Genomic DNA, 13,068 nt, shown 5'->3' with positions numbered 1-13,068 from the left:
TAGATTAGCTTTGGCTTTACATTTGAATCATTAAAAGATAAAAAAGTAGCTTTTAGTCATTTGTACTTATTGCTCTCTGCACTCGATTTTATATGATTCAATCTGAGATTCTGACTGAGCAAAAACACAAAAACAACAATAGATTTATAATAATTATGTGTGGATTCTATCTATACTAAAAGTATTTTTAAATTCTTAGGTGTGAAGCAATAAAACGTTATTTTTGGGGTCCATCTGTTTTTCTTATTCTGCCAGTAATGAGTTTTAAATCTGGAAGGTGAATGAAATAATTAAAGACTCGGGAACACAAATAATTTTTTTTTAATCAACATTTCTTGTGGTATCAAAAAGGAAAACATATCCATGTTTTTATTAGAAGTCAAGTCAGCTCCTCAAAATGTTTTTTTTACTGAAGATGTTTTATTGTTGCAAGTATTAATCTAAAAAAATACAATCACTTCACAGTAAAAATCAAGAATCTCTGGCTGTTTTGGGGTTAAAGGGGTTTATTTTTTATTTCTTTGGTTACCAGGGAATCTGACTTTTTTTTTTTTTTTTTAGATAAAATCTGAGCTGATCCAAATTGCACCTCATCCCATCCTTCTTAAATTGCACTCTGCTACTGTTCTGCATACTAACGCCTGCCTGTGCTAAAATAGTCATTTCCTTTGCAGGTGAAGACGACCGTCTGGCTCTGAAAGGCAAGGTTACGGTTGGAGACCTCTTTCGAAAAGAATTCAAGGTTCATGACCCGAACGCCAAATGGATCAGCAGTGAGTTGCTCTTATTAATCTTTAGATAATCAAAGCCAAAAATGGGATGCTTTTATTATATGAATGCAATAAAAAATTAGTTTTTTAGATTTTTTTGTGAGTTCTTTTGCAAAAACTGGATGTAATATCTACATCAAGTGTTTTAAACTATGATTTCTCTCTTTTATTTTCAATACTTATAGATAATTTCTTTTTCTTTTGTATTGGAGGATTTTGTTGTGTTATTTTAGCTTAATTTGTTAGCATTTTATGGTAATTCGTATTTAAAAATGTATGTTTTCTGTGGCTCAATGCAGCTCTTTGAATGGAAACAGGTTGCTGACCCCTCTGTTGGATAGAGAGAACTTTGTGGAGGATTTCACATTTCAAACCATTAAAGACATAAAAAAAGGTCAACAGAAATAGCAAACGAGGTGGGAGGGGTTCTTCAGTTGAGCAGCCAAGAGTTGGGTTGTTTTAATGGCCTCATTAATCATGTAATGACTTTTGTTTTATGTTTGGTAGTAAACTGGTTGAGCCATGAGGAAATGTTGAAGGTGGATTGATTCAGTAAGTGATTTGTAGGCCAGAGTTTAAATGTCCTCAGCAATTTAAAAGGTTTGGAGTTTTTTCACCAAGTGGAGGCGCTACTGTGCTTTTTATCTTGTTTAAAGGGGGACGAATTGTGTAAAATTCACATTTTGTGGGTATTTATTCTTATATTTGGGTTCCTACTCCGTCTAAAAACAGCTCAAACACTTAAAGAAAGAAAAACCTCCCAGCCATCTTTTTGGAATTAAGTTAATGTTTTTTGGTGTCTGGAAAATGAGGCGTTTTGAAAACCTTGGGAACATAACGCCACAAATCAGGAGGCACTCCCCGTTACCTAGCAACCCCAGCTGAGTTCCAGCACGTTACTTAGCAACCCAAACTGTACTCCAGCATGTTTGATCAGCTGGTTTTACCGCTTTACAGTGGCTGCTGGAAAAGACAAATGTTTTGTTGTTGACTTACCGTCTAGAAACCACTTGCTGCATCCTTACTGGTTGTGCAGGAGGCTCCTCTTCTGCTTTTCAATGATGTACGATTGTATAATTGCGCATCTGTTTGCAGCCATTTTCATGTGTGAGTGTAAACGTTGAGTTAGAGGCGTGGCCAGCAGTGGCTTATTTGTATTTAAAGTGACAAGAGGCTCTAAAAGTTGGATAAGTAAATGATACTATGCGTCTGGATGTTTCTTTTGGCTCATATCACACATAATGAGAGTATGGTGGACCGGCATCGACCCAAACTCTCGCCCATGGAGTGTTGCAGTTTTCTGCCAGTTTTAGATGTTTCTGGTCCTACAAAGCTCATTCAGCTGGTTCAACTACCTCGTCTGCATGTAATAACGTTCTGCACAGGTCTTCTAATGAACCACTGCAACTAAAACTTGCAGCATAGCATTTGATTTTCAGCACAGCTACCCTAAGGAAACAAGTGGGTGTAGACATTATGTGGATACAAGAAAAACGGCACACAAAGTTTGATGCATCACTGGAAAAGTTCAAGTTTACCAGCTCCTTAAGTCTTGCAACACAATCCTAATACAACAATCAACAAATCTTCCGTCTGTGTGTGTGTGTGTTTTTTTTTTTTTGCGAATTACCACTTCTCCGCTGCACCTCCAGCTGGTGTGCATCCCCTAATCCGTCCCCTAAAAACAGAGAAATCATGGCACTCCTCATCCATAATGCACACAGCACATTGTCTGAGTGCATGCAGCCCTGCTCTCACCCCTCAACGTGGCATCTTGAGTCACAGCTGCATCCTCATCAAGGAAATAAACACAAGATGAGTCTGCTTACATCCACGCACGACTCAAACTCACTCACAGCACGACTGTCGTTTTATTTAGTTACAATCCAGAAGCGTTAGCTGCTAAATGTTTAAATGAGCTTAAAAAGTTAGAAAAAGGGAAAAATGTCAATCAACAATGTCAGTTTTAGAGTCAGAGTGGTGTCAGCAGAGTTAAATGCTGCAAACACTGCAGTGTTATCCATTTTACAAGTTTTTCTTTGTAAGTTGTGTTCAGGGTTGAAGACAGGAGAAAGTTGATACACTGTTCAAAATTTTTTTAAAGTGAAACTGAGCAAAATATAGGTGAAAAAATTGCCAAAGGTTTCTAGAGATTGAAGCCAATATTTATGTGCATAATGCAACTACTAGACTGAAGAAGACGAAATATCTTACAGCAGTAGCTTGGACACTTAGCAAACCGGCATCATTTCTACGCATTTAGAAGCACTCTGTAGTTAGTCACCTCAGAGATAAATAGCTTAAAAACTGCTAAAATTTGGTAGCATTCAGATAAATGCTTTATCTGAATTACTGTTATTGAGTGGTACATTTCTAACAACTGTGTTATTAGTATTTTTATCACAATACAATATTAAATTGATGCATTTTCATGCCAATATAGTGTTTCTTGACATCACAAAGTCTCTTATGATCAATTATGATTCTATTCACATCTGCGATCAGCATGATGCAATGTCATTCGTCCAGAATCATTTTCATACAGCTCTGGGAAAGTGAACAGTTTCTCAGATTTTACTTTTTATGGCTGTATGTTTGAGTAAAATGAACATTGTTACTTTATTCTATGACCTACTGACAACATGTCTCTGAAATCCCAAGTAAATATTTTGTATTTCCATCCATCCATCCATCCATTTTCTTACACCCTTTGTCCCTAATGGGGTCGGGAGGGTTGCTGGTGCCAATCCCCAGCTAACGTTCCGGGCGAGAGGCGGGTTCACCCTGGACAGGTCGCCAGTCTGTCGCAGGTATTTTGTATTTCTTTGCAGGAAATGAGAAATGATTAGAATAACAAAAAAGATGCAAAAAATAAAAATCTAAGTTCATGTTCATTTAGAAACAACAATACGAATGTTTTAGCTCAGGAAGTGTTCAGGAGTCAATGTTTGGTGGAATAACAATGAGGCTTTCAATGGGGTTCAGTTCTCTGGGCTCTTAATTTTTTCTAGAATAGTATATCAACTTAATATGAGAAACTTTGTGCTCACAAACAACACCTACAGTCTACTGTCTGGCTGTTGACTTTCTGTTCAAACTGTTTGCTTCAGAATTTATTTCCAATAGAGAAACTGTCTAGGGGAAAGGAAGAGATCACCTTTCTACTTTCATAAAGCTCCTAAATGATTTCTGCATAGTTGATCTTTGTGAATCTATATGGGGTTTTTTATGTTTATGTTTTCTTTTTCACCACACATCCATTTGCCTTGTTAGAAAACTAATTTTAGACAATGAAACAATCTCTTTTCTATTCATAGCAATTAGCAACAGCGCTCTACCGTTGCATCCGCTACACCATTAAGATGTGTTGTTTTCTTTTTTTTTTCATAGTCTTAAAACGTCTAAATCATGATTACATTTGCCGCGTCGTTCACTGTTCACCGTCTGATTTCTCTCTGTTATTCCAAACCACATTTTCCCCACATGCTTCAGTAGCTGCTTCATAACCTGGAACTATAACACTGATTTTGCTTTGCCTAATGTCGATGCTGTTCCGATCCGTCAGACGCTTTGTCTTTTATTAATGCTGAGACGGTAACGAGAGAAACACACCTGTTCTCTGTGTTACAGGAACCCAGTTTGTTTCTCGTGATCTTGGCTCGGTTCGGCTGTCCATGCTGCAGTTCGACCTTAAAGAAAGTGATCAAACATTTCCCCTTCCAGCCCATGTGAGATGCCAGGAGCAGAGCATGTTAGCATGTAGCCATAAAGCTGAAACTGTTGCGTTAATTATATTAGTGACAGTAAAACAACACCACTCGAGGAAAATACATTTTTATCTGCAGACCCCCATATGTGCTGGGTGAAGAGATTCCCCTCATGTAGCTGATTTGTCGTTGTTACAGGCTGCGACCCAAAGGGTGTAAACAAATCGATCATGCCTGGATAAGCGCAGAAAGCTGCTGTTCTACTGTACACATCTGGAAGACAACATCTGTTCCTCAGAAATACCAGTTACACCAATGGAAAAGAAAAAAAATATTTGTATCAGAAAAATCTCAGTATGGGACAAAAAATACATTTATTTAATAAAAATGAAACTGCATAATTACTGCTTCATTTCCAGCAATTTCCTACATATAAATGTTGTGAAAGCATTTCTGGACTTGTTATTTACTTTAAGTTGATCAGTCTGAAATAATTGGTTCTTGGCTTTTACTTAAGATTTTGTATAATGTTTTAATTGTCTTCAATTTTAAATTACTACACACCTTTTGACAAGGTCTCTGAAAGAACTTCCTGGTAAAGTAATGGTTAAATAAAAATAAGAAAGCATTTTCTCTGACTTCTCTCTGTTACCAGACATGCTGATATTTGTGCATATAAGTTTTTATGCACCAAATATTAAGACAGATGAACATCTTTTCTTACTTTCTGAAGTCAAATCAAACTTTTCTTGTTTTAGATCAAATAGGATAAGCTAAATTATTTCTATTTGCTAAATTCCACAATAATGACAGAATATATGAGAAACATAATAATCATTCTGCATGTAAACTTTTGGATTTAAATATATTAATAAGTAAATCTCATTACTGTGGCATTTAGCAAATAGAAATTACTTTGACAGTTAAAACAAGAGAAGTTAAACGTCACAGTGAGAACAAAATGTGAATGTGTCTTTTTATTTGACGTATGCAAACTTCTGGCTTCAGCTGTAACAAAAATTGGAGTTATCTAAGATCATCATTAGTGAGAATAAATTCTGCTTTGCACTTAAATTTTCTCTTGAACCAAAAATTGACCTGAGCTGATAAAAGACATGGAGGTTTTGTAGCATTCGTCACACAGGAGCCATCTCTGAAAAACACTAGACTCCCTGTTGAAAGCTCTTCAGCGCTTCATCTTTTCTCTTCCTCCATGATATCGGTGTTTTTCTGCTGAATGATTAAGTGTGGCTCACAAAAAGGAGAGAAATGGGAGAGGGGGATTTACAGAGCCGTAAGCTGATTAGTTTGTCTCCGTTAGCTTTTCTTTTATTTTCCCCCAGAGATAAACCAACATCTGTGCTTTCAGGGCTGCGTCTTGGTTTAGCTATGAAGGCTCTTCTGGTTGGAGGTTGAAAGAATTTTTTTCTTTTAAACCTTGTTTAGTTTGTTTCATGATTTCTTCTGAGACTCTCTCAATTTGTCAGTCAGTTCCCCAGAGACAGACCGAATATGACCTGGAGAGGCCGTAATCACCACTTATTGGGCCATTTTTCTGCACAGCCGCTTCATCCAGCCGTTTCCTATCGTTACTTCAAACAGACGCAAAAGCGTCAGTTATTTAATTGGTTCTTATCATTAGTATAAAGTTGGTTATTACTGAATCCGTCCGCCTGTTTTCAAAATTAAACATGAGGAATTTGCAGACGTGTGAAACCTTTTCATTCTACAAAGCTGCGTAACACACCTTTCGCTTAATAAAACAGTCTGCTTGACATTTGATTTTTTTCCTTTTTTAGTTACAGAAAAAGCAAACTGTATTTTAATCTAACTTACTGAAACACAAAGAAAACTCTGAGCATAGCTCACAACAAGCATGTTCATTCTTTCTCTTTGAGAGGATTATTTATTGATATCCAAAGAAAAGAAAACAGCTTCTTTATTTTTTTTTTTTGCGCGTTGTACTGACTCATATCAAACCATGTACAATGTACTGTTACACTCCTATTGCATGGACCCCGTATAACCTGTTGCAACAAGATGATGAAGCTTTAAATGTTGCATCAGAGTTATTGAATCAGACCTGAACAGCATCAATTATTTACTTCTGTGGTACAGTGCTCTGATTTCTTTGGTTTTTGCTTCATCGTCAAACCTAAATGTTTCAAATCAGAACAAATTGCAAATAAATTACCGGTGGTGACTCAAGTCGATGTAGGCTGCAGTTTTCAAATGACAGAGTCACTTATTAAAACAAGTAAGCTACCAAAACCAAGCTGGTTTTATGTTTGGCCGTCTAAACCGTTCTCTGTTTTTGTGCTACTCAGTTAGTTTGCACTGTGTCAAACTAATCAAACCCTTGAAAATATCTGTTCCCCTCCTCGCCTGTGGGGGCGCTGTATGAAAAACCACTGAAGGAAATGACATCAAAACATCTGAAGAAGACTGAGCGCACCTTCCTTCTTCACAAAATGTAAACATATCGTATTTTAGCAGTTGTAGGATTTCTCTTTAGCCTTTGATAAAACGCCATGAGCCATTTCTCCCGCTAGCGTTAGCCTCCCATATATTTTTGGTTGTATTTACCCAGAATGCTCTGCACTATATTTCCGTTCCTGCTTTTGGGGCATTCTCCGGTCTGATTGGCATTCATATATGCATTCGAACTGGACCAGAGTTCACCTCTGTGGTTCTCATTAGAGGTCGATAGTGCATTCATACCGAACCCATAAGAACAGAACTGTCTTAGAAAACAAACAGGCTGGTGTGAATGCAGCTTTAGTTTAGCTTTCTGAGTTTCTACTCAAGTGATTTCTTAATTTTCTTTTTTCATTTTATTTTTTCATCAAGCCTGCATGATGGTTTTTCACAGAGATCCTGGGTCACGTAGACCGATTTCTGGCCTTCATAACTGATTTTTTTTCAAAACGTCCTCAGCATTTAAATGTGCTCGATAATCTGAAATATGTAAAAAAATTTGAATCTTCAAGGCAGCAAATACCTTTTTGAAGAACAGTCTATAACTCCATGAAGTGCTTTTTACTGGATCGATATTCTAATCACGTTTGGAAACCTTCACCAAGTCTGCCCTCCTTGGTTTGGTAATTGCACATTTAGCAGACACCACTGATATCGCCCAGATGCCTGTTTTTGTAGCGCTCCATCTGAATCCGACAGCGTCCCCATCCTTTTCATCCCACCAAGGTGAAAGCTGTCCTCAGGGATGTGATGCCAGCTCTGCAGGCAGCTGTTTGCCATTTTAATGGTCACGCTCCTCTTGTTTGCCACTGCAGGAGTCCCTTTTTTCCCCTCCTTAATGTTTGTTAAATATGATAAAGGGGGGAACCTTTTGAGAAGAAATGGACCGGTCGGGACAATGAAAAGGGCTATTATTGTGACTTCAGGCAGGAATTATGGCTGTGATTAAAAAGGGCGAAGCGTGTTTGCTTTGTCGTTATGTATAAGAGATTTACAGCTGACACAGAGCCTCTTGTTTCGGTTTATTAAAATGGATTCAGTTTGGAGGCAGTTGCCAAGTTGTAGGGCTGGACAATACGGCTGAAAAACTTATCACGATATAAGCATTTTATTTCAGTATCAATAATTATTGATTAGCTTTTTTTTTTGTTTTGTTTTATCCAGTTTTTATTCCACTCCATTGTTTTAAGCAGCTTTGAGACACAGTGGTGGAACCTGAAACTGCTGCTGCGGCAGTTACTCAACAGGTTGTTGCTAGGTAACCAAAGAGTTATGGTGTGTTCACGCCACGCGTGGCGCATCTGGTCTGCATTCACAGTCTACGTGGAAGCGTGTCGCGTCGCGTTTTCCATGTCAAACGCTGCGCAAATTGAAGCGTTTTTGAGCGTCTGGACTTGAAAAAAATTAAACTTCTGCCGCTGGATCCGGCGCATCAATCAGTAAGAAAGACTCCGCTGTGTGACGTAATGGCCTGTAGGTGGCGTCCTGCCAGGAGATGCAGGCATTGATGGGCAGCATGTCGTCAAACTGGGTTCGGTTGAAATGAAAACAGCGCTGATGGAGCGACCCTCATCGGCGCCAGCTTGTGAAACTAACAACATGCGCATGATGGCGACATTCTGTTTATTTCACCAAATTAAACCTGGATACTCCCAATATTTAGTCCGCCACTGTTCAAAGTAACCTGGAGCAGAAAATAGGATGCTCCTCCCACCACCACATCGTGTTAGTATTTTCTTTATATTATATTCCAGTTTATATGTTTAAGTTAGTTATTTCATTTAGACATGTGTTTTCTAATGGGTGCACACTTTGGTTAATGTCTGTCTGAATGGTTTATTTACACTTGTTTTTTGTTTGAGGTGCTGCTGATTCAAACCAGCTGGAGGAGGAAACCTGGAGCGTACCATTTGTTTTGGAAGACTCTTCTTGCTTCAAGTTGTTTATAATTAGTTAATTTTGTCACTTAAATATTCACTTATTATTGTTTCTGTTAAGTAAAAGTTAGTTTTGCTTTATTTGTTTCATAGAATGCTTTAGTTAATTTTGTATTTATTTATTCTTTTGCTATGTTGTGGCTCCCTCAAGTGGTAGATTTAGGTTACTCCACTCCTATTTCAGCAGCCTTTTGTTCTTTGTTAGGAAGGTCAGTTTTGTTTGTGTTCAGTTGACCTCAGTTAAATTGGGCCCAAAGTTGTTATTTATTCTTTGACTTATTTTTGCATTGAATCTTTGTTTTGTTTGCTATTTTGGAAGAATTAAATAGAATTTTTTCTAATTTGAACTCTTTTTTTTTTTTTTTTTTTTGTCCTCGTTTGAGTCGGGTCCATCACAAGGCTCCAAAGCGCGTTGTGCCGTTATCAGCTGTCATCGTTGTTTGTTCAATTGAAGCCGAACACAAAAAGTTCAGCAAAGACGTCTGAACCTCCGTTGAGACTGCAGAAGTTTTCACTACATTATATTGTGGTGCCACTTTCTCTATTTCATCGTATTTCATAGTACAAACAAACCGACGACGGGAAACGACTCTTCTGAACGCCGTTGAGCAAAATGTCAAACGTCTGACGTCAAAATGTGGAACTTGAAGCGAAACGCCGCTTGTGATCAAGTTAGTTGATGCCACCAACCTTGCTTAGCTCGCTCTGGAAAGTTGAGCGGCTAAAGCCTCCATCCCCCAGAATACTGTGCGGTTTTATTTTAATTGTTGAATATTCTATCAGGCATATTACTGATTGATATTGATCATGTGTTTGTCACGATAAATATTGTTGTAACTGATTTATTGTCCGTTTCTATCCAGTTGTGCCTTATCGTTTTCCTAGCCAACATTGTCTTCATCAACTCATTATGTATTAATTCAATAAAATCATAAATTAAAATTTAAATCCTATTATGTAATAACTGACCATGAATTAATGGTTTTGATTTGAACAACCTTAGTTAACCTCTAGGCTTCTGCTATAAGTCTGGAAAGGAAATTTATTTATTAAAATTTTCATTTTGAATGTGTTTACGATCTACAATGATTATTATTAGAAGTATAATGATTAGCATGAACACAAACATGCTCATAGTTGTAATAATTGGCGCAAAATGTAATAATGTTGCCACTTATTTGACAGAAAGTTATTACATAATGCGGCTTTAATGTTTAATTACATTTAAAGCTCATTTTTAGTACATTATTACATCGTGCAACGTCTTTTTTAATTATTTAGTGAGTGTCACAGGGAGAGAAATATTATAGTTTGGTTTTGTGACACCTCAATCTAAAATGACTTTCTGGCACAAAGGGAAATTTCTTTTGTCTTTCAAGGAAGCGAGGAAGACAGCTGTGAAGTTCCTTGTTGTTCAGTCATAAGAACTCTGAGAGGAGAAAGACAAATGTGATCTCAGGAGTTGTGTGTGTGTGTATCTCATGGTAAATTTATCAGCTTCTTTGCTCCAAAGCTGCAGACGTCAAGGCACAACATCTGAAGATTTGGTTGTTATCTTTGATCAAAGTTTGAGCTGCAAGGACGTTGCTAAAAATAGTCAACTTTCTCCTGCTGACACAGATGTTATACAAAGGTTTTTCTGAATATTGTACCGGCTTGATGGATGTGTTGGACTTCTTTTTCAGCAAGTAATGGTTCGTTATTTGAGTGTTTGTACGACAAAAGATGTCTTCCACCCTCGTCGGCGAAACAGGGCAGAAACTAACCTGAGGATGTAGAACCTCATGAACCTTTAGCTCCGTGTTTCTTACCAGTGTTTTGTTTCGTAAGCTTCCTGGGAACGTCTGGATTTCTGTCCGTCTTTCTTCCCTCCCTTCTTCGCTTCACTGTGTCCCTCCTTTATTTGTTCACTGTGTCCTATTCTTTCTTTCTTATGTTTTATTTATTTATCCCATTTGTTTCCTACTGTTATTTCTATTTTTTCTGTCTTCTGTCCATTTTCATTCTTTCTTTCATCCTTCATTTGTTCCTTTCTTTCGTCCTTTGTTTCAACCTTTCTTTGACCTTTGATCCCTCCTTTAGTCCTATCTTTCGTCCCTCTCATCCTGTCTTTTGTTTGAAACTTCCTTTCATCTTTTTGCCCTTTCTTTTGTCTTTTCTGTCATCCATTTCATCCTGTCTTTTGTCTTCTGTTCTTTCAACCATCCTTTCATCTGTTCATCCATTTCATCTTGTCTTTTGTCCTTTTGTCGTTCCTGTTCTTTCATCACTTAACGTTTCTTTCAACCTTCCTTTCGTCCTGTCATCCTTTCTTTTACCCTTTCTGTTATTTCCTCTCCTTCCATATGTCCTATGTTCATCCCTTCATTCCTTCTTCCTTCCTCTTTTCATATCGTCTTTCCTTCTCAACTTCTTACGCTTTAAATCACAGCAGACGTTTCTCCAAGGACTCATGGCAGCAGAGTACAAATGAACGCCACACTTTTCAGATATTTTTGGAAAAAAATGTTTAAACTCCATCTAAGAATCCATGAACTTCACAATCATGTTCTGCTTTGTGTTGGTTTGTCACTTAAAAGTCCAGCTACAGTCCCAAGGCGTTCATACATAAATGCGTTTGCTCCATGCAGGATAACTGATCGATCTTCACCCGACTGTATGGCTGTAAACCTATAGCTCTGAAATTAGACGATCAATTCAGCAATTAACTTTGCTCTTGTCGAGCTGTTATTGGAAAAAAAAAATCTTCTGTTATTATTCTGCTCACACTCTGCAACAACCTGCTTATGTTTCCATTTTAACAGTATAGTATTGTTTTAAATGTACTCTTTCAGCTGCAGAACAGAACCAGCACTGAGTTTGTTGCACAGTTATGTAATTGCAAATTTTAATTTGTAATCCAATTTCATTTCTTCACATCCCTTTAAGGTATTTTCAGTTGAAGTGTCTAAAAACTCATCTTGTTTTCATCAACTTTGAGATAAAATATGTTTACGTGCTGGAAAACTTAAAATTATCTGAAATATTTTGTTGAGAAAAACAAACTTAATGACCTAAAACCCAAACTGTGGAGCCTCCTTATTCTGTTTCCAACTCCTCAGCAAAGAAGGCAGCTATTGGCTAACTTAAGGCTCCCATATTCTCGGCTGTACTTCGTCCGATGGATATGTCCGCGCAAAGATACACTTTAATGACCGGTGCGTCGGTGGAAACAGTGTTCACGTCGAACTGGTTTTTATGTCACACCGGGCTGATAAGGTTGAGAATAGGAGCTACACGACTTCATGTTGTTTTGAAGTCGACATCCAGATGACAAAAGTCAACATAGACTTGCTGCGGTGATGTCAGCAAGTCAGAAAATGTCAGTAACATCAAGTACTGACATTACAGCAAGTCAGTCCATCAGTACCTTCCGAACAACGGCAGGAACTGATGATCGGGTATATGCTCATTTTGGATGGCTACGCAAGTTATCACGTTGAGCACAATTGTGATCCTGGAACAAAATACATACCGTAATTTCCGGACTTTATGCTGCGACTTTTGTCTCACTCTGTCGACCCTGCGGCTTATACAATGATGCGGCTTATTTATGAATTTTTTCTAACGGCCAGTAGGGGCGCTGGAGCAGAAAAGGTAAGCGTGAGACAGCTGGAATATATCTGTAGAGGAAGACTAATGTAACGTCGTGCTTTGTGCACGAATAAAATGAGCTTGAACAGACCCTCATCATGGAGAATGCAAGAAGAAATGCATATGATGCAGCTTTCAAGTTAAAAGCAGTCGAGCTGGACGATAAAGAAGGAAACAGACACTGAGGAAGAAGACTTCCATGGTTTCAGTGCACAGGAGGAAGAGGATGACGGCTCTCCGTGACTTTTAACCGTATGTTATTTAAACCAGCCCTGTTAGTGTTGTTTTGCTATATTGCTGCTGTTCAGAAAGAAAAGCTACGGCATATTATTAAAACTTTAAAAACACCTTCTGTATACCGTCTTTCTTTGTAAATATCTCATGTTTCAATGTAGGCACATGCGGCTTATACACCGGTGAAGCTTATGTATGTACAAAATGTTTCCTTTAGCTTATTATGAATTGATCGTTTGATTACAGTTAAATTCAGCGCTCCAATGCCCTGCTGACTCAGCAGCGGCTCTCTGACTTTGCGGGATTAGC

At 37.9% G+C, this 13,068-nt stretch overlaps 1 protein-coding gene across 7 annotated transcripts in view; it reads left to right on the top strand.

The window, feature by feature from the left end:
* The window catches only part of dpp6a (dipeptidyl-peptidase 6a), a 289,142-nt gene that overhangs the window by 226,092 nt on the left and 49,982 nt on the right, over window positions 1-13,068 (top strand). For all 7 annotated transcript variants that reach the window (XM_044103997.1, XM_044103992.1, XM_044103999.1 and 4 more), the window contains one exon: window positions 675-773. In XM_044103997.1, the coding sequence (XP_043959932.1) occupies window positions 675-773 (99 nt within the window). The remainder of the gene's footprint in view (window positions 1-674; window positions 774-13,068) is intronic.

Source organism: Gambusia affinis, linkage group LG21 (assembly GCF_019740435.1).
Source record: "Gambusia affinis linkage group LG21, SWU_Gaff_1.0, whole genome shotgun sequence".
NCBI classification, from domain to species: Eukaryota; Metazoa; Chordata; class Actinopteri; order Cyprinodontiformes; family Poeciliidae; genus Gambusia; species Gambusia affinis.
This window is presented reverse-complemented; position numbering and strand designations above follow the sequence as displayed.